Here is a 21617-nt window from a genome sequence, read left to right on the forward strand (position 1 = left end):
TGTATTTTTAGAGGGAGAAAAATCCCCCCCGCCCCCCCCAACCGGGTGCCCACTTCCAAAGATCCAGGTTTACAAATCGCAGGTTGACAAACGACTCATCAACTAAACCCGGTCAACTTCTCAAATCTTTACCGCCAGAGTCTTGCCTATTCATTAGATTCGCCATCCCCCCCCCCCCCACGACCGCATCTCCTTCCAACAAAGAACTCAACAACCTTGGACGGTTTCGTCGACATTTCCAACCCCGAGAGTTTAAAACTTCAGAGGACAATCGGAAGAACAACCTCGTGCCTCTGGGTTAGAACTGCGCGTTTGCCTGTCGGAGAAAGGTAAAGTTCTCTCCTTTAATTAAATTCCTCTTTTTTGGGGTCACTTGTAATCCTGCCTTTGAAGTAGCAAAAAGCAACATCTTTATTAAATTCCGTGCAGAAAAAGAAACAACGAATGCAAAAACAAAAAAGCAAAAGTAATGGGGCGGGGGTGGGGGGAAGAATAATCACCCTTCAAACTTTCCAAAAATGTGCAAATTTACGACACCTTTAAGGACCAAGATGGAAGAGCACACGAGATTCAAATCTGGACCCTCCAAGGACTATGCTTTTCTTATTAACGTGCACACGTGCATAAGGACGCAGTTTCTACAAGAGAGAGGCAATTATACATTTCATTCAGGCAGAAAGCTATTTTTTCCCGTCCAAGAGGTGCGGAAAATACAGGGGGTAGAGGAGATAGCTAAATTAAGAGAGGCAGAGATGGGGGGGGTAGGGAAGACGTGTGTGTGTGTGTGTGTGTGTGTGTGTGAGAGAGAGAGAGAGAGAGAGAGAGAGAGAGAGAGAGAGAGAGAGAGAGTTAGAGAGGGAGGGAGAGAGAGAGAGAGAGAGAGAAAGAGAGAGAGAATGTGTGCGTGTTGGGAGGAGAGGGGAAAAGTTGCTTATGGACTTACCTGCTGTAAGTACATAAGAGTCAAGGCACAGGAAAGCTGGGGACACATACCCACATTCGGAAGTGCCACGCAGGTTGTCCCTGTCAGAGGATGTTGCATGTTGCCACTCTCAACTCGGCGGACGACAAGTGAGGGGGCTTGCATGAGGAGAGGCTAATCCTGCCTCAGCTTCAAAAAAGGGGGGAAAAGGAAAAGAAAAAGAGAAAGAAAGAAAGAAAGAAAGAAAGAAAGAAAGAAAGAAAGAAAGAAAGAAAGAAAGAAGAAAAACGCGTTCTTTTCTCTTTGCCTCTCTCTTTCTCTCTCTTTCTCTCTCTCCTGCTCTCTTCCCCCAGTAAAACTGCCACCGCTCACTTTCTCCAAAGGGGAACGGGGAGGGAGGGAGGGAGGGAGGGAGGGAGGGAGGGGGGGTTGCTTTCAGCCGAGAGAAAAAAAAAAATCAAAACAAAAGGAACACCCCCCTCCAAGACACGCGCGCGAGCGCGTACCCGCAGCCTGCCCCCGCTACTCTCTCCTTGGGAGTGTTAGGGTGAGTGGTGAGGATGAGGATGGCGTTCGGTGTGTGGGAGGCTCTCCGCCCCCCCCCCGCCCCCGAGTGTGCAAACCTTACACGCCGGCGTCTCTCAAGTCAAGGCCATTTGCTCACGATTGTTATGTTTTGTGTCCCCCCCTTTTTTTTCCTCCTCTGCTCTTTCCCCAAAGCTAAGCGAAGCGAAGCGAAGGCAAAAAAAACGAGCGCAAAAAGGGGGAAGGAAAGCGAGCCGGTGAAAGAGAACGGTTTTAATAACGAGAGAGAAAGCCGCCTACAGTCTGCGAGTAAGATTCCCCCTCAATGTCATCCAGTGCATGAACGGTTTTACACACACACAGCGTTGCACACTCGCTGCTCTCTTGTACGGAAGCGAGAGCAGGCGGAGATGCTCTCGGGGACAAATCAGACCCCCCCCCCTGCTCCCACGGATTCAAGCAAGGGCAGGCTCTCTTGCCCACTCACCAAATTCAAATAATTGCATTTTTACAACCCCCCCCAAGAGAGCGTCAAAGAGAGGAAGAGAGAAAATGGGGTGGGGGGAGGGGGAGAGCAAGCAAGATGTATCGCACCGGCCTGAGGTTTGGAGTCAATTAATGCCAGTGCCCAGCTGGGACTGGGAAGAGAGTCCTGGGTTTTTCCCAGGCAAGCCAGATTGGAGATGCCGTTGGGTGTGGGGGGGCAGGCCTTGGACTCACCCAAAGGCACGGCCCTTTCAAAGGAAAGCAGAAGGGAAGGAAAGGAGAGATAAAACTCGGTTTAGGATGGAATTGCACAAGAAAGTTAGCTTCTCCAGCTAGATACGCTTGGAATAATGTCCTTGTATGTGGGCAAAATGTGCACAAATTGAAGCAAATAATCATCACAATAATTGTCATAAAAACACAAAACAGTTCTAGGAGAGGCTACCAAAAACTGACTGATGGGCCAAATATAGTTTTTCAGAGCTTTAAAAAGGTGTGAGGATCTCTTTGTGTGTGTGTATTTCTCTCTCTCTCTCTCTCTCTCTCCTTTTATTTCCCATCATCTCCCTCAAGCTCCACCCACCAGCCCTTGAATTTTCTCAGGAGCCTGTAAAAGACCATTAACCATGGTGAAAAATTAGATTAGGCACTGCAGTTGAATATTTAAGGAATAAAAGTCCATTTCTCTCTCTCTCCCTCTCCCCTTCCCCTCCCTCCCCCTCTCTCCTGTCTTCAGGAGGAAATGATCCAAACATACCCACATAAGTAAATTCCTCTCATTTAAGATGATTAAAGGTGGCCCAAATACTTATCCATTACAAGAGGTGATTTTGTCAGCTTAGGTGAACAAATACCATTAGTCACCCAGGAAAAACTAATATTTACTTTTTTTTACTTATGAATAATATGCCTCACTGGAATCAGAGTTCCCCATTTTAAAGTCTGCCTTCCCCTCTTTATTTTATGGAGTAATAATTATTCATTAGCAGACCAACTTAATCTTCATGTATGAATGAATGAACCTTTATTGTCAAAGTACAACCATGTATACATTGAGATTGGCTGAGCCTCCCTTCGTGCTCCCACTCCCAACTCACAGTGACAACAAACCTCCATCTTATTACACCATGTGAGCTAATTGCACAACACACCGGCCTCGCAAGTCAATGTAATAAAACAGGATGTGGCTGCAAATGAAATCATTTATACTTAAAACTCGTCCTTCAGGTCAAATTTTATCCTCTTCCTTTGCTCTCCATATAGGAGTAACATGTCAGGAAAAGATACTAATGTTAATCAAACATTTTGATTTGAAGATTTCCTTCCTGTCCTCTCCTTCCCAGGGTTTTATTTTAAGACAGGAACTCAGAAACTTAAAACAACAAAAAAGTTATCTGTACAGAAAAGAAGAAACTAATAGGAATGGAAGATTTGGTGCAAGGGACAAGAATCAAGCATTTATCTCAAACTATGAGCATTTCATATATTGCTGGGTCTTCTGTCTGAAATTGCTGCTTTATTCTCATAGCACACATTTTCTTTTAAATTTTATTTTTTCCTCCCCTTCAAGCCATTATTGAACTAAAACGCAAACAGAACACCAGAGGATTCCTGCAGTAGAGGCAAATCGCTCTTAACTTCAAAAATAGTTAGTGCAAACATTTTTTTCAAAAGGCTTCTTAAAAAACACAACAGAATAGGGTAACAACCTCACTGAAACCACCTCTAGCCATCTGAGCTTCATTGAAAAGAGCCTTGGTGGAGCAGTGGGCTAATGCCTCCTTAAGTAACACCAGCTGCCTGCAATTATTGCAGGTTCGCATCCCACCAGGCTCCAGGTTGACTCAGCCTTCCATCCTTCCGAGGTAGGTAAAATGAGGACCCAGATTGTTGGGGGCAATAAGCTGACTTTGTAATAATGCCACTTGGGGGAGGTGTGAAAGCCCTAATAAGCAGGCATATACATAGAATGAAGGCTACTGCTAAGCTTGTAAGCCGCCCTGAGTCTTCGGAGAAGGGTGGGATATAAATGGAATTAAAATATGGCCTGCTATGACTATGACCTTTTCCACTCCCCAAAAGGCAGATATCTTAACAAACCTGCTCCACTCCACAGCCCCTTATTTTATTCCCCACAAACAAAAATTAAAATACAAATTTACACACACATAATGTCACACACAGACACACACTGGGACTCACAAAAGAGGGGTATCTGTCATATGCTGAAAAAGTCGATGTGGTTGCAGAGTATCATAAGCTTGAGCTACTCTGGTATCACTGCTAGAGTGAACAGCCCAAATTAATTTATAGTAAAAAAAAGGAAAAAGGAAAAGGGGGGGGGGATTGCAAGCCTAGATACAGACACAAAAGTAAGAAAGGAATCACTAACATAAAATGAAGCCTTGTTTAGTCAGTTCTCTTTTTTCTCTCCCTTGCATTCTATCCCCTTTGCCTTAAGCAGTCTCTTGTTCTGACAAAATTATCTTGCTTTCCCTTTTTATTTATTCTTTTTCCAGAAGAATAAACATGTTATTCAGCATATGCCCCAATCTTTTCCTTCCTTCCTTCCTTCCTTCCTTCCTTCCTTCCTTCCTTCCTTCCTTCCTTCCTTCCTTCCTTCCTTCCTTCCTTCCACAAGAATTATTTTATAAATATAAGGTAGGACTTCAATGCAATTTGTTATCAAAATATTTCATGAAAAATACATGGCAGGAAGAGATTAATAAACCAATCTGCACATAATGTTGTGCTTTTAAAAATGTGAAAGAAAGGATGAAGCCATCAAACTATTTTGCAGGTGAACTCCTTTGAAGTGGCTGTGGTTTCTTGTTTTCTAAATTATAATTTTAAACAATATGTCATATTATGGGTGAAATACTTCTACCAAATGAAAAAAGATTTACAACCTGGGAGGAGAAATACACACACACATATGAATACACACACAAACTCACATTTGCTCACTCATGGATTGCACATGTATTCTGCTTTCCCCTTAGCAAACCCAGGATGAAAGTTAATTTTAGATTAATTATGTGGTTGTCAGCTACACAGCAATCCTGTGTAGGTTTGTTCAGAAGTGAGTTCCAATGTTACAGCTGAAAGTCTTGGGGCCAAAACTTGTATTCCCAAAACATTTGCATTTGTTCGGCAGTGTTTAATGCAGTGTTTCTTGACCTTGGAAATTTTAAAATGTGGATTTCAGCTCCCCAAGAAAATCAGATATTTTTTTTTTGCCACCCAGTACCTGTGACCATTTCAGTTGCAAACACGTGCCATTTTTGTGACATGTGATGAAGCTGGTGTGACATTTTATTTATTTATTTATTTAGTTAGTTAGTTAGTTAGTTAGTTTTCTATACCGCCCTATTCCTGAAGGACTCAGGGTGGTTTACAGGGCAGCATATAAAAGACAATATAAAAAGATAATATAAAATTAAAATTAATTAAATTAATTAAAGCCCAACAATTAAAACAATATTAAAAAGCTAAAACCCCTTCAGTCCAGGCCTGATAGATCGAAAAGACAGGTTTTCAGGTCCCGGCAAAATGAATGCAGATCGGGGGCGTTCCGGAGTTCCACAGGTAAATCATTCCAAAGGGCAGGTGCGCCCACAGAAAATGCCCTCCCTCTGGGGATCACCCTAAGGAGACCCGCTCTATGGGAGCGCACAGGACGATGGGAAGTTGATGCTGGCAGCAGGTGCTCTCTAAGATAATCCGGACCATGCCATGTAGGGCTTTATAGGTCATCACCAGCATCTTGAATCTCACCCAGAGGGCAACTGGAAGCCAATGCAGCTTGCGGAGAAGAGGTGTTACACAGGAGTATCGGGAGACTCCCATCACAACTCGCGCAGCTGCATTCTGCACCAGCTGAAGCCTCCGAGTGGTCGTCAAGGGCAGCCCCATGTAGAGAGCATTGCAGTAGTCTAACTGGGAGGTCACGAGCGCATGAGTGACTGTGCGTAGGGCATCTTGGTCCAGATAGGGCCGCAACTGGCGCATCAGGCAAACCTGGGCAAAAGCCCCCCTGGTCACGGCTCCTATGTGGTCTTCTAAACTGAGCCGTGAATCCAGGAGGACACCCAAGTTGCGGGCCCTATCAACGGGGGGTAACACCTCAACCCCCATAGTTAACGATGGACAAAACTGGTTCTCCCGAGATGCCGGTATTCACAGCCACCCAGTCTTGGCGGGATTGAGTCGAAGCCTGTTCCTCCCCATCCAAACCCGAACCGCCTCCAGGCAACGGGACATCACATCGAGGGCATCACTGGGTTGGTTCGGGGTGGAAAGAAAAAGCTGGGTATCATCAGCGTACTGATGATACCCCACCCCGAAACCACAAATGATCTCACCCAGTGGCTTCATATAGATGTTGAACAAGAGGGGAGAGAGAACCGACCCCTGAGGAACTCCACAAACGAGAGGCCTCGGGGTGGATCTCTGCCCTCCTGTCAACACTGACTGCGAACGGCCCAGAAGGTAGGAGGGGAACCACTGTAAAACAGTGCCCCCCACTCCCAACCCTCTGAGACGCCGCAGTAGGATACCATGGTCGATATCATTTATAGCTGCCTGGGAATTTCTGGGAGTTGAAGTCTACACAATATTACATTATTACATTATTGTTGTTGGTGCAGTGGTTAAAATGCAGTACAACAGGCTAACTCACTGCTCATTCCAGGAGTTTGATTCTGACTGGCTCAAGGTTGATTCAGCCTTCTGTTCTTCTGAGGTTGTAAAAATGAGGACCCAGATGGTTGGGGAAATAACTTGAATCTGTAAACTGCTTACAGAAGGCTCTAAAGCAGTGATGGCAAACCTTTTAGAGACGAGTGCCCAAACCGCAACCCAAAACCCACGTATTTATCGCAAAGTGCCAGGGCCGCATCAACATTGTAGTGCCCACGGGAGGCACCTCTGAGTGCCACCTCGGGCACACAAAACCTGGGGGCACAAAAATGGGCCACTGTGCTGCAAGGTGCAAAAATGACCGCCGCAGCACTGCGGGGTGCAGGTATAAGATGCTGCACCATGGAAGAACGGGGCAGGGCTAGTGAGTATCACGCAGGCACTAACCCTACCCCATTTGTAGTGTGTGCATGCTCGCAGCCCTGTGCACACATGCATGCATGTAAAATGCTTCCCCCTCCCTTTTCTTCCAGTCCATCAATCGACAATGGTTGGTGACCTCTGCTCTACCACCTCTGCTCGAGCTTGCAAGTTGGCCACTTTGCCTCTTTTGTGCTGGGTGGGGCTCCTGCTCCAGGCAGTGGTGGTGGCCTGATGGACCTGCTGCTGGCAGCAGTGGCACGCATGCCAACAGAGAGGGCTCTGAGTGCTGCCTGTGGCACATGTGCCATAGGTTCACCACCACTGCTCTAGAGCACTGTGAAGTGGTATATAAGTCTAAGTGCTATTGCTTCCTTCCTTCCTTCCTTCCTTCCTTCCTTCCTTCCTTCCTTCCTTCCTTCCTTCCTTCCTTCCTTCCTCCCTCCCTCCCTCCCTCCCTTCCTTCCTTTCCAGTGATTAGAATGCAGCATTACAGGCTGATTCTGCTCACAGTTAGAAGTTTGATCCTGACCGGACTCAGCCTTCCATCCTTCCAAGGTTGGTAAAATGGAGAGCCTGATTGTTGGGGTCAATAGGCTGACTCTGTAAATCGCTTAGAGAGAGCTGTAAAGCATTGTGAAGTGGTAGATAAGTCTAAGTGGTATTGCTATTAAATAAGTCATAATGGCAGAGTCTGTGAAAGTTTCTAAGCTTTACACACTACAGCAGCTGGATTTGCACAAGGCTAAGTCACAAACCTGGGAAAAAATCTGCATGAATTTCTGGACACTTGCTGGTATTTCGTCAACAAGACAAGATGGCATAGGGACATTAAGTCAAATATCAGTTATAACTCTTCTGAATTGAACATAGGAATGTACAGTAGATTAAAAAATATATACAGGTAGTCTCAACTTTGTTGTTGTTAGCTGCGAAGTCGTGCCCGACCCATTACAACCCTATGGACAACGTTCCTCCAGGCCTTCCTGTCCTTGTCGTCAACTTACAATACTGTAGTGACTTTTTTTAGTGACTTTTTGAAGTTACAATGGCACCAAAAAAGTGACTTATGACCATTTTTCACACTTATGACCATTGCAGTTACAGCCCCATGGTCATGTGATCAAATTTCAAATGCTTGGGAATTAACTCATATTTATGACGATTGCAATGTCCCAGGATAATATGATCCCCTTTTGCGACCTTCTGACAAGCAAAGTCAAGGGGGAAGCCAGATTCACTTAACAACCGTGTTACTAACTTAACAACTGCAGGGATTTACTTAACTGCTGTGGCAAGGAAGGTCGTGAAATGGGGCAAAACTCACTTAACAAATGTTTCACTTAGCAACAGAAATTTTGGTCGTATGTCAAGGACTGCCTGTAGTTTGAAATAATAAAAAGTGAAGAGTGATTATTCCAAAGTAGTGTAGAAGAACTCAGACTTCATTATGCATTTGGAAGAACAAATGCTGATCTGTTGGGTACTTGCACACAAGAACAGGTTATTCCTATGATAAAGCTTTTATAATGGTTGAGAACTTAGTGATAGAAGAAAAATACAGGTAGTCCTTGACTTATGACCACAACTGAGCCCAAAATTTCTGTTGCTAAGCCAGACAGTTGTTAAGTGAGTTTTGCCCCATTTTACAACCTTTACAACCTGTTGTAAAGTTATTAAGTGAATCACTGCAGCTGCTAAGTTGTTCACACGGGTATTAAGTGAACCTGGCTTCTCCATTGACTTTGCCTGTCAGAAGGTCACAAAAGGGGATCACGTGACCCTGGGACATGGCAACGGTCATAAATATGAGTTAATTGCCAAACATCTGAATTTTGGTCATGTGATCATGGAGATGCCACAACAGTCATAAATGTGAAAAATTGTTGTAAGTCACTTTTTTCCAGTGCTATTGTAACTTTGCATCATCACTAAATGAATAGCTGTGATTTGAGCGCTATCCATCACTGGAGATTTTTAAGAAGAGACTAGACATTCACCTGTCTGAGATGGTATAGCTTCTCTTCTCTTCCCTTCCCTTCCCTTCCCTTCGATTCGATTCGATTCAATTCCATTCCATTCCATTCCGTTCCATATTGGTTTAGTACATTCTTCCCCAGATGGCATACTCCAAATGTACAGGTAGTCCTCTACTTTTTTTCTCATAGAATGCTCAGAACGGAGTTCCGGCACCTTTTTTGGATGGAACCTTGTAGGGTAGGCAAGGCAGGTTGTATGACATGTGTGAGTTCCGGCACCTTTTTCTTTTACAAAAAAAACACTGCTTATAACCATTCATTTAGTGGCCACCTATAGTTAGCTTGGCATTGAATAAAGTGACTTAGGATCAGTCCTTTCTCCCACATCCATTGCAACTCCCAGAACCATTTGGGCACTTGGCAACTTTGAACGGTTGCTAAAAGAATGGTCGTAAGTCAAGGACTCCCTGTATGGAGACCAGAACACTCCGAATTTGCACCCTTCTTGCTAAAAATACCAGGGATTGTATTCCTAACCCTATCTGGAGACTTATTACACTGAAGAAGGATCATTTACAGATAATCCTCAACTTACAAGCACAAATTTCTGTTGCTAAACAAGACAGTTATTAAATGAATTTTGCCCCATTTTATAACCTTTCATGCCACAGTACCTAAGATAAGATAAGATAAGATAAGATAAGATAAGATAAGATAAGATAAGATAAGATAAGATAAGATGAGATGAGATGTAAGGTAAGGTAAGGTAAGGTAAGGTAAGGTAACGTAACGTACGGTAAGGTAAAATAACCTATATTGTCATTTTTTTACTGTGGGCACAATGGCACACATTAAAAATGAAATTTAGTTGATTGCTCTCAAGGGTAAACCTACATAACACACATTTAAAAACATACTATATACAATATATGTATAGACCTACACCCTTACATATAATTAACATATAAATATTAATCACTGTCTATTTTGAATACATAACAGAAGGAGGAAGTTTTAGAGTTTACAAGGTTAATACTGTATGGAACAAAACTATGACTGAATCTAGATGTTAAGTGACTCACTCCAGTTGTTAAGTTAGTTACATGGTTGTAAAGTGAATCTGGCTTCCCCCATTGACTTTGCTTGTCAGAAGGTTGCAAAAGGGGATAATGTGATCCCATGTGACTGTTATAAATAAAAGTCAGTTGCCAAGCATCTGAATTTCAATTATGCAATCATGGGGAAGCTGCGACGGTCATAAGTGTGAAAAACGGCCATAAGTAACTTTTTTCAGTGCTATTGTAACTTCAAATAGTCACTAAATGAACTCTTGTAAGTCAAGGACTACCTGTAGTGCAAAGACATAGCTTTAACTGTTTCTTTTTCATTTTAAAAAATGAGATTAATCCATCACTCCCTAATTGGCTAGAGGGAGCCAAAGCATCACCCACCAACTGTCACTGCGTCCTTGGGAGGCGGGTGGAGGAGTGATCTGGGCTGAGAAGTCCCTCAGAAACCATCTTCTCCAAGCTTCAGTTAATTAATTAATTGATAAAAAGAAGCTTGCAAGAAAGACACTGCCTGCTTTTTAAAGCAGAAATCCATAGTTGGGAGAAAACATCGACAGATCATCCTTTGACCTGCCCTTGCCTAAACGATTGTGTCACAAGCAGCCACTTCCCATTTCACTAAGTTGCATTCACTTATAATAAAGACGGGCACACATTTTCAATTCTAAATTGATTCAAGTGCCTTGCAGTATTTTCCCAGCCGGGGACCACAAAAGACCATGGCTGGAATAGATCCTTGCAAAACAGAGGGGGAAAAAAATTCTATGCAGGCAGACCTCAACTTACAATCACAATGGAACCCACCATTTCTGTTGCTAAATGAGATTGTTGTTAAGTGAATTTGCCCCCATTTTATAACCTTTCTTGCCACAGTTGTTAAGTGAATTGCTGCTAGTTGTTAAGATAGTAACATAGTTGTTAAGTGAATTTGATTCCCTACTGGCATTAGATTAGAGTTAGGGTTAGGGACACTGCAACTGTCATAAATGTGAGTCAATTTCCAAGCATCCAACTTTTGATCATGAGACCAATGGCCATTACGTATGAAAAACAGTCAAAAGTCACTTTTTCAGTGCCGTTGTAACTTCAAGCAGTCACTAAATGAACTGTTGTAAGTCAAGGATTACCTGTATTCCAATTTTTCCATATTCCCCAGAGACCTGAAAATAAAATAGGATGCCCCCTTAAGTCTCCATGAAGCATAGAATGTCTTCTCCTGTGCACCTCACTAGCAAGAAGAAGCATCAAAGGATTTTTGGCTTACAGAATGAACATTGGAAAAGAGAAAATAAGAAAATCATGTCTATGTTGATATTTGATTAACATAGCATTTTGGAAAAATAATGAAGACTTTCTTTCCATTTTATTTCAAGTATTTTTTTATTTATTACATAAAGAGTGGAGTTAGCTTAAAGCAGAATGTTGCTGCTGATATACCAATGGAAAAGAAACAGGGCTAAATACCTCATCAATGACATTAAGCATAAAGTTTGAGGCTTCATCTCAATCCTGCCAAGACTGAGTGGCTGTGCATACTGGCATCTTGGGTTAACCAGTTTGTTCCATCACTAATGATGGGGGGTGAGGTGTTACCCCCCCCCCCCCGTTGATAGGGCTCGCAACTTGGGCGTCCTCCTGGATTCACGGCTCAGTTTTGAAGATCATATAGGAGCCGTGGCTAGGGGGGCTTTTGCCCAGGTTTGCCTGGTGCACCAGTTGCGGCCCTATCTGGACCAAGATGCCCTACACACAGTCACCCATGTGCACGTGACCTCCCGCCTAGACTACTGCAATGCTCTCTACATGGGGCTGCCCTTGAGGACCACTCGGAGGCTTCAGCTGGTACAGAATGCAGCCGCGTGAGTTGTGATGGGAGTCCCCCAATACTCCCGTGTAACACCTCTTCTCCGCAAGCTGCATTGGTTTCCAGTTGCCCTCCAGGTGAGATTCAAGGTGCTGGTGATGACCTATAAAGCCCTAAATGGCTTGGGGCCGGATTATCTGAGGGAACACCTGCTGCCGGCATCAACTCCCCATCGTCCTGTGTGCTCCCACAGGGAGGGCCTTCTTAGGGTACCGCCGCTGAAGGATTGCCGACGGGTGACTCCCAGAGGGAGGGCCTTCTCTGTGGGTGCGCCTGCCCTTTGGAACCAACTTCCTATGGAACTCAGGGCTGCCTCCGACCTCCACTCATTTCACCGGGACTTAAAAACTTGGCTCTTTGAGCTGTCTGGCCTAGACTGAGGGGTTTTTAACTGGGTTTTAAAGTTTTAATTTTTAACTTTTGGGCTTTAAATTTAATTAATTGTTTTAAATTTATTTTAACTTTTGTATTGTATGGTTTTAATTGCCCTGTAAACCGCCCTGAGTCCTATGGGAATAGGGCGGTATATAAGTCAAATAAAATAAATAAAAATAAATAAATTTTTAAAAGGGCCAAAAATACAGATATTTAGAAATGGGCAAACAAATTCAAACAGTTTCACAATTGAGGAAAATTTTGCTTGTGTACTATAGAATTCTACTAAGCTGCAGATAATAAATTATGGACTGCGAATTGATATCTTCTCCAATGCTAAATCCACCTTTGCATATAAAAATATCCTTACTAGGCATTCAGAAGTATTATCATGCCTTTCCCCTTACATTCTTATTTTTAATTTCATGTAAAGGATCTTAGTCTTTTTCAGATAAGCTAGGTCAGGGGTGTCAAACTGCCAGCCCATGGGCCAGATTCATCATGTGGAAGCTGCGCCCACCCCTTTGCCGGCAATGGCAAAACTGTCCCGATACGTTGCATGACGTCATGTGACGTTGCGAGTTTGACATGTCTGTGCTAGGTGGTCTTAGAAATATTAATTTTGCTTAATGCTGGGAAAGGGAAGAGGAAGAGATGGGAAGGGAGGGGAGAGGAGGGAAGGGAAGGGAGGGGAAGGAAAAGATCATGGCACAGACTGGAGTGATACTTTAAGAAAAACCATAATATTACTGAAATTATTTTCAGTTTCTATAGTCTCAACATGGTGAAATTTCTACCAGTCCTGGAGAAAAGTATAGCAATAGCTGTTACAAATCATCATGAGCAATTGCCATTCACTTCCTACTGGATTTTTTTAGATCAAGTTTTCAACATTGTCAAAAAAAATAGGTATATTGTCAGAGAATTCTTCATGGAAAATATGGGCCCTTATAAAATGCTCATTGACCAGAAAGTAATCAGCAGAATGCTTTCAACCTCCCTAGCTTACCTTTGGATGTTCTATCTTTTCTAATCCAACAAAAATAGGAAGAAAGAAAGAAAGAAAGAAAGAAAGAAAGAAAGAAAGAAAGAAAGAAAGAAAGAAAGAAAGAAAGAAAGAAAGAAAGAAAGAAAGGAGGAAGGAAGGAAGGAAGGAAGGAAGGAAGGAAGGAAGGAAGGAAGGAAGGAAGGAAGGAAGGAAGGAAGGAAGGAAGGAAGGAAGAACATTTTCTCCCACGTAACCTCCTCGGAGAGGCTGCAGTTGGGTTATGGTTCAAAATGTTGGTGACTGTTTTGTCCACCTGGTGACATGACCTACAGCCCCAACTTCACAATGTATACATATCCACAAGTACAATATGAAAGGAAAACAAACACACATACACATACAGTAAAAAGACACACACAGAGATCTGTGGCCACTGCAGATAAAGAGTTTGGATGAATCCCAAAATCCTTCAATCTTCAAATAACGTTGTCATTTCCTTCCTGCTCACACCAGGGCAGAGCATGGCTACCAAACACCCACTGTTTTCATTTTCTCAGAATTTCTGTAAGGTTTTAATGGAGCTTTTGGAAATCAGGGTGATGCCAACTTTTCGTTTTGTGTCATTCCTGAGGAAAACAATATTTAAATAAAAGAGGTGAAGGACCACAAATGTCTTAGAGATGTTTCAGGAATATGGAAGTATTTTGTTACTCGGGGACCTCAAGGAGACTTGAATTGACCATAACTGGCGATCATGCTGGACTTCATTCATACAACACACTAAACATGGTCCTTAAACATTTCTTATTGAATAAAACACAACAGATTGGATTCTAAAATATGATTTTCAAACCACAGTCACATAACTGGCCAACCTAAACAAACTAAAGGAACACCGCCTGGCAATTGGGTAACAACATTTTAAGGCTCACTGCTCTACGGCTGAAGGTCTGGATAAGTTGGCCAGGAGACAGATTTATGTCTAGCACTTTCTGCCCATAAATATATTTTCTTACAGTTCCTTTCACTCTAGCTTTCATGTGAATGCTTAGCCTGACTAGATTTTCCTTGCATTTAACAGGAACCTTTTGGCTTCTCAGATGTCACTTTGAGAAGTTCCACAGAAAACAAAAATCACACACACACACACACACACACACACACAAAGGCACGCCGAGCTTTACCATGGAAACATTTCTGGTTCTATGGATGTTGGAATCTAAATTTTCAGGGAACAGAAGGCAGGGAAAGGAAAGGAAAAGAACGAGGAAAGGGGAAAGAAAATGGAAAAGAGACCCAAGACACAAACAGTAATTTAGGTCAATTCTTGGGCAGGTCAAGAATTAGTGGGTGGAAGATCATTAAAGAGAGATTCAACCTGGAACTAGCGAGAAATTTTCTGACAGTGAGAACAATGAATCAATGGAACAACTTGCCTCCTGGAGTTGTGGATGCTCTATCATTGGAGGTTTTCAGAAATACACACGACAACCATTTGTCCAGGATGGTATAAGATCTCCTGCCTCGAGCAGAGGGTTGGACTAGAAGACCTCCAGGGTTCCTTCTGGCCCTATGATTCTATATTCTATGTTTCTTCACTCTTTTTCAACTCAGAGAAACCAAGAAACAATGAAGCAAGCTATTGGTCAATCGTCCGGTTGTGATTACGTAACACACATAGATTTTTCTATTGCAATTCCATTTGTATGGCTGGTTAAACTTGGTTAATTTTGATCGTAGCAATGATATATGTGTGCACTTTAGAGTATTGCATCAATTCACGCCACTTGGTTAGCTTAAAATGCAATGTTGTATGCAAACGATGAAACTGAATTAATTCCCTCAAAGGATTGGGTACATTGCGCAAATACAGTCCCTTATTGCCATGTCTTTGGCGGAAGCAAAAATAAAATCACATTTTCATGGGGCATCATTTTCATTGGAATGATGAGAGGCATCAGCCAACATAGTGACCTGAGGGGGAAACTCACAGGGAAATTAAATTCTGAACAGATTAAAAAAATGAGGTGAAAGCAATTTTCCTATCACTCACAACTAACTTTGTCACATATCAACCAGTAAAGGAAGGTCAATAAATGGACCCCTGAAACTCCAGATCTCTAATATAATGTAACAATTCATAGACAAGTCTATGTCACTGCATTTTTCAATTCATATTTATTTCCAGTTTTTCCAGTCTATACAAGTCTTTCCTTGGAATCACCTCAATTGTACTCCTATCTCAGCCAATACTGGTTTTAAGTTTGATGGGTCTGTGTGTTTGTGTGTCCAAGTCATTGCTGCCTGGACTTGTTACTGCAGGGTTTTTTTTGGAAAGTTTCAGAAGTGGTTTGCCATTGCCTACTTTCTAGAGTTAGAACAGAGGTCCCCAACCTTTTGGGCACTAGGCACCGGTTCCGTGGAGAGATGTTTTCCCACAAACTGGAGGGTGCATGGTTTTGTGTTCTGCCTGCATCCCATGGATGGGGCTTTGCTTCTTTGTGCGGATCGGTTGCTGGCATGTTGCAGCCCAGTACTGGTCCATGGAGCGGGGGTTGGGGACCCCTGAGTTAGAATCATAGAATGGATGGAAGGGACCTTAGAGGTCTTCTAATCCAAGCCCCTGTCTGGGGCACTAGAACTTACACCATCTCAGTCAAAAGGTTGTTTTTTCTTTAAAAAAACCTCCATTTTGGAGCATCCACAACTTCTGGATATAAGCTATTACATTAATTGTTCTCACTGTCAGAAAATTTCTCCTTAGTTCCAGGTTGAAACTCTCTTTAACTGGCTTCCACCCATTGCTTCTTGTCCTGCCCTTTTAGTGGAATTGAGAGAGCGTGACTAGCCCATTGTTGCGCATCTTCATCTCTTAAATGGGACTAGAACTCATTGTCTTCTGGTGTCTGAATCACTATACCAATATGTATCCTCTATCTATTCTGCCTGAGAACTAGAGGTGGCACTAAAGCTTCATTCAGACTAACAGTTGAAGTAATTCTGGACACTCTGTTAGCAACTTTGAGTTTTGGATGAATGCAGAAGGAAATCTGAGGGCAACTGACAACTTTTCAATACAGAGAGCCAACCCTATTGATGCTGATGAGTTGGACCACAGCAAGATGCCTTCCCATCTGTTTTAGCATTTATGCTGCCATAAGCAAAATGTAGGAGATGTTTGAAAGCCTCCAGGAGATTTTCTGCGAGTCTTCTTAAAATCAAATAACATATCATTCAAACCAATCATGGAGTCCTTCCTAAAAAGCTCCTCAAAGGATATGTATGTGGATGGGTTTTAATAGGAGGCTTTTGATAAGACCCATGGGATTTCTTGAGAGAGAGAGAGAGAGAGAGAGAGAGAGAGAGAAAGAGAGTGAAGGAATGCAGATCTCTTTCACCAGGTCAAGTTTGACAGTCATGAAGACCCGTTCAAACCGGTATCATTTCCTAAACACGAAAGCATCTCTTTTGAAATGTGAAGCATCTACATTGTACATCATCCACCAATCAGCAAAAAAAAACCCCTAGGTAGCTAAGAATATCAATGGTCTCCTTTGCTATATATCATCATTGCTGTGCATGCATCTTCTTTTGGTAGTGTCCTGACAAGTCCACTTACTACATTGTGCTTGATCCTTGGCTTCTGTGCTGAGAGGGACAACTAGGGAGCCAATTAATGTCAATTACAGAAGGGGGTTCATTTGTTAGTGACTGGACTTAGTCCACCAATTTTTATCACAGGCAGAGAGACGGGGGAAATAAAACGTTCTGCCCTGGACTTAAATTGGAAAGCTTGGAGGTGGAAAGGCTTTCATTTAATGACAATGACTAAGCTGCAGAGATTTGTTTGGGTCCCTTACCTACAAAAGGAGAGAGAGAAAAATGTTTCCACCTGCCTTATTCTGACTTGTAATGTCAGACTAATAATGCTATCAGGCTGATATCTTTAATGACCAGCTGATTCTGCCAGGTATTTGGAGACAATGTGGTAGGACATGATAGATCTGCTGCTTGGTTCTGGAAGTTCAACAATATCTTTTTTTTTCCTTTAAGGAGGGAGAGAATGCTTTCAGCTGATCTTCAGCAGGCTGAGTAAACTAGAGGAGAAGGGAGATTTTAAGGATCATGGAATTATGTCATGTTGGTCTCTGTCTTTCAGGGTTTTTTCCCCCCCTTGGAAAAGAGAGACATATTTTCTATCTGATTTTGAAGGTACCTTAGAACCATCTACCCAGAGAGATTCAAGGTGCTGGTGATGACCTATAAAGCCCTAAATGGCGAGGGTCCAGGATATTTGAGGGAACACCTGCTGCCAGCATCAAGCTCCCTTCGTCCAGTGCGCTCCCACAGGGAGGGTCTTCTCAGGGTGCCACCGGTTAAAGATTGCCAGCGGGTAACACCCAGGGGTAGGGCCTTCTCAGTGGGCGCGCCTGCCCTTTGGAACCAGCTGCCCGCGGAGCTTAGGACTGCCCCCGACCTCCGTTCATTCCGCCGGGACCTGAAGACCTGGCTCTTCGAGCTCTCTGGCCCAGGCTGAGAATTTTTTTAAATTTTTAATTTTAACTGGGTTTTTATTTTTCTCAGGGTCTCATTTAATCTTTTTAAATTTGTTTTATCTTTTGTATTGATTTTCTTTTAAATACCCTGTAAACCGCCCTGAGTCCTTTGGGAAAGGGCGGTATATAAATTTAAATAAATAAATAAATAAATAAATTCAGAGATGTGAATGTTAAGCTTCATTGTTCCTAAGAGGTAGATGGCATTGCTTTCCTTCTGCATTTCCATCTTTCTGTGGTCTCCCTTATTGTCCATATTCATAGAACATAGAACCACAGGGCTGGGAGGGACTTCAGAGATATTCTAGTCCAACACCCTGCTCAAGACAGGAGATCTTATACTCTCCAAGTAACATGGTTATCCAGTCTGTTTTTGAAAACCTCCGCATCTCTGGGAGGCAAGCCGTTCCATTCATTAATTGTTCTCACTGTAAGAAAATTTCTCCTTACTCCTAGATTGGATGTCTCTTTAACAAGCTTCCACCATGACTTGCCCTCTGGTGCCCTAGAAAATAAGTCAATACCCTCTTCTCTGTGACAGCCCATCAAGTACTGGAAGACAGTTATTATGTCCCACCTAATCCTTCCCTTCATTAGGCTAGACCAGGGGTAGGCAACCTTGGCTCTTGTGGACTTCAACTCCAAGGTTGCCTATCCCTGGGCTAGACCATACCTAGCTTCCTCAAGTGTTTAACCTACAATATAGCATCCACTTTGTTGCTCTTCCCTGCACAAGGAGAGGAATTTCTTATGGTGTCCCCTCTTAGGATTTAGTAGATCTAGCCAAATATTCTAAAGCATCAGATTTGCTGGGGCTAATTCAGACCAATTTGGATACTTTTTGTTCATGAGTTTCAGTGCTCAAAATCAGTCTAAATCAAAGAAGGTCTTCCTTAGACGTGTGGTCCAAATTGATTCAGACATCCAAATTTAATAGCTTTTTTTTGTCCTGAATCAGCTCAAACAGCCCAATGAAATCAGAACTGATTTGCACACTTGGAAGATGTAATTGACATTGGGAAACCAGGGAAAATTTAGAAGCATATAACACAAAACTGGGTACTCACGCGAGGACAAGACATTTATGTAAGCACAATTCAAATGCTTCCTACATTGCAATCTAAGCAAAGAAGAAAAGGTCCATTATCATGAAAAGACAGGAAAAATAATAATAGAGATACAGAGAGAGAGAGAGAGAGGAAGAGGGAGAGGAAGGGGGGAGTGATGGAATAACAGAACAGAGTTGGAAGGGACCTTGGAGGTCATCTAGTTCAACCCCCTGCTCAAGCAGAAGACCCTATACTATTGCAGACAAGTGGCTGTCCAGTCTCTTTTTAAAAGCTTGCAGTGATGGAGCATCCACAATTTATCAAGGCAAGCCACTGATTTATTGTTCAGGAGGGAGGGAGGGAGGGAGGGAGGGAGGGAGGGAGGGAGGGAGGAAGGAAGGAAGGAAGGAAGGAAGGAAGGAAGGAAGGAAGGAAGGAAGGAAGGAAGGAAGGAAGGGATTATCACATTCTTCAATAGCTGAACTCTGGCAATAAAGCTTTGCTTAAGAGTCATTGAATGTTATGAATGTAGGCATTCTCAAGTACCTGAAAAGCTGTGAATCAGAAATCTGATATTAAGGGACACTCTGAAAACAGATCCACTCTCTCCATCCCTGAGATTTAACAATGGTACCAATTTTTTTGCAATGCTGCTAAACCTGGGTCACTGTCTTCCTCTAGCATCAGAACCATGAATTAGCTATCCTGGCAAACGGAGAAGAATTTTCCATAACAGGAGCTTTTGCTGCCAAAGATCCAACAGTTGTTGCTGCTTCAGCTTTCACAGTTGCAGACACAACTAGAATAAATATCAGCAGCCCTTCTAAAAACATACTTTGAGATATGTCTTGAGTGAGCTACTTGCTAGATTAGGTGGAATTTCATCCAGCGTCTATCAGATCCTTCCAGGAAACCTACATTATTGTTACAGCTGTTCTTTCCTGCTTGTAAACCCTAGCAACACAGCATCAAAGATTCAATAAGAAATCAACTTGCTATATTCAGTAATCCCCTTCATGGATTACTGCCTTGTCGTGGCGAAGGGGCTTGCGTAATTCAATGAAGCTATGGGCTATGCCGTGCAGGGCCACCCAAGACGGACAGGTCATAGCAGAGAGTTCTGACAAAACGTGATCCACTGGAGAAGGAAATGGCAACCCACTCCAGTATCTTTGCCATGAAAACCCTATGGACAGTACCAAAAGGCAAAACGATATGACGCTGGAAGATGAGCCCCTCAGGTCGGAAGGCGTCCAACATGCTACTGGGGAAGAGCAGAGGGCTAGTACTAGTAGCGCCAGAAAGAATGAAGCGACTGGGCCAAAGCCGAAAGGACGCTCAGCTGTGGATATGTCTGGTGGTGAAAGGAAAGTCCGATGCTGTAAAGATTTTTTCTCCATAGGAACCTGGAATGTAAGATCCATGAATCAAGGAAAGCTGGACGTGGTCAAACAAGAGATGACAAGACTAAACATTGACATCTTAGGTATCAGCGAACTAAAATGGACAGGAATGGGTGAATTTAATTCAGATGACCATCAGGTATACTACTGTGGGCAAGAATCCCTCAGAAGAAATGGAGTAGCCTTCATAGTCAATAAAAAAATAGGAAAAGCAATACTGGGATACAATCCTCAAAATGACAGAATGATCTCAGTTCGAATCCAAGGCAAACCATTCAATATCACAGTAGTCCAAGTCTATGCCCCAACCACCAGTGCTGAAGAGGATGAAATTGACCGGTTCTATGAAGCACTACAGCACCTTATAGAACTAACACCCAGAAATGATGTCCTTATCATCATGGGGGATTGGAATGCTAAAGTAGGAAGCCAAAAGATAACTGGAATAACAGGCAAGTTTGGCCTTGGAGTACAAAATGAAGCAGGGCACAGGCTGATAGAATTTTGTCAACAGAATACGATGGTCATAGCAAACACTCTTTTCCAACAACCCAAGAGACGGCTTTACACATGGACATCACCAGACGGTCAACACAGAAATCAGATTGACTATATGCTCTGCAGCCAAAGATGGAGAAGCTCTATACAGTCAGTAAAAACAAGACCAGGAGCTGACTGTGGCTCAGACCATGAGCTTCTTGTTGCAAAGTTTAGGCTTAAATTAAAGAAAGTAGGGAAAAGCGCTAGGCCAGTCAGGTATGAATTAAATCATATTCCTGTTGAATATACAGTAGAGGTGACAAATAGATTTAAGGAATTAGATCTGATAGACAGAGTGCCTGAAGAACTATGGACAGAGGTTCGCAACATTGTACAACAGGTAGCAACCAAAACCATCCCAAAGAAAAAGAAATGCAAGAAAGCAAAATGGCTGTCTGAGGAAGCTTTGCAAATAGCTGAGGAAAGGAGGGAAGCGAAAGGCAAGGGAGAAAAAGAAAGATATGCCCAATTGAATGCAGAATTCCAAAGAATAGCTAGAAGAGATAAGAATGCCTTCTTAAATGAACAATGCAAAGAAATAGAAGAAAACAATAGAATAGGGAGGACCAGAGATCTTTTCAAGAAAATTGGAGAGATGAAAGGAACGTTTCATGCAAAAATGGGCATGATAAAGGACCAAAATGGCAGGGACCTAACAGAGGCAGAAGAGATTAAGAAGAGGTGGCAAAATTACACAGAAGAATTATACAAGAATGAGCTTAACGTCCCTGATAATCACAATGAGGTGGTCACTGACCTCGAGCCAGACATCCTAGAATGTGAAGTGAAGTGGGCCTTA

General features: G+C 42.8%; 1 protein-coding gene across 4 annotated transcripts in view; it reads right to left on the reverse strand.

Annotated features, from left to right (window-relative positions):
- The window catches only part of RBFOX1 (RNA binding fox-1 homolog 1), a 494862-nt gene extending 493359 nt beyond the window's left edge, over positions 1–1503 (reverse strand). For all 4 annotated transcript variants that reach the window (XM_083373025.1, XM_083373024.1, XM_083373022.1 and 1 more), the window contains exon 1: positions 944–1503. In XM_083373025.1, coding sequence (XP_083229151.1) covers positions 944–1087 — 144 coding nt within the window. In that variant the 5' untranslated portion in view covers positions 1088–1503. The remainder of the gene's footprint in view (positions 1–943) is intronic.
- Between the last annotated feature and the right edge of the window lie 20114 nt (positions 1504–21617).

This window comes from Vipera ursinii (genome assembly GCF_947247035.1).
Source record: "Vipera ursinii genome assembly, chromosome: 13".
NCBI classification, from domain to species: domain Eukaryota; kingdom Metazoa; phylum Chordata; class Lepidosauria; order Squamata; family Viperidae; genus Vipera; species Vipera ursinii.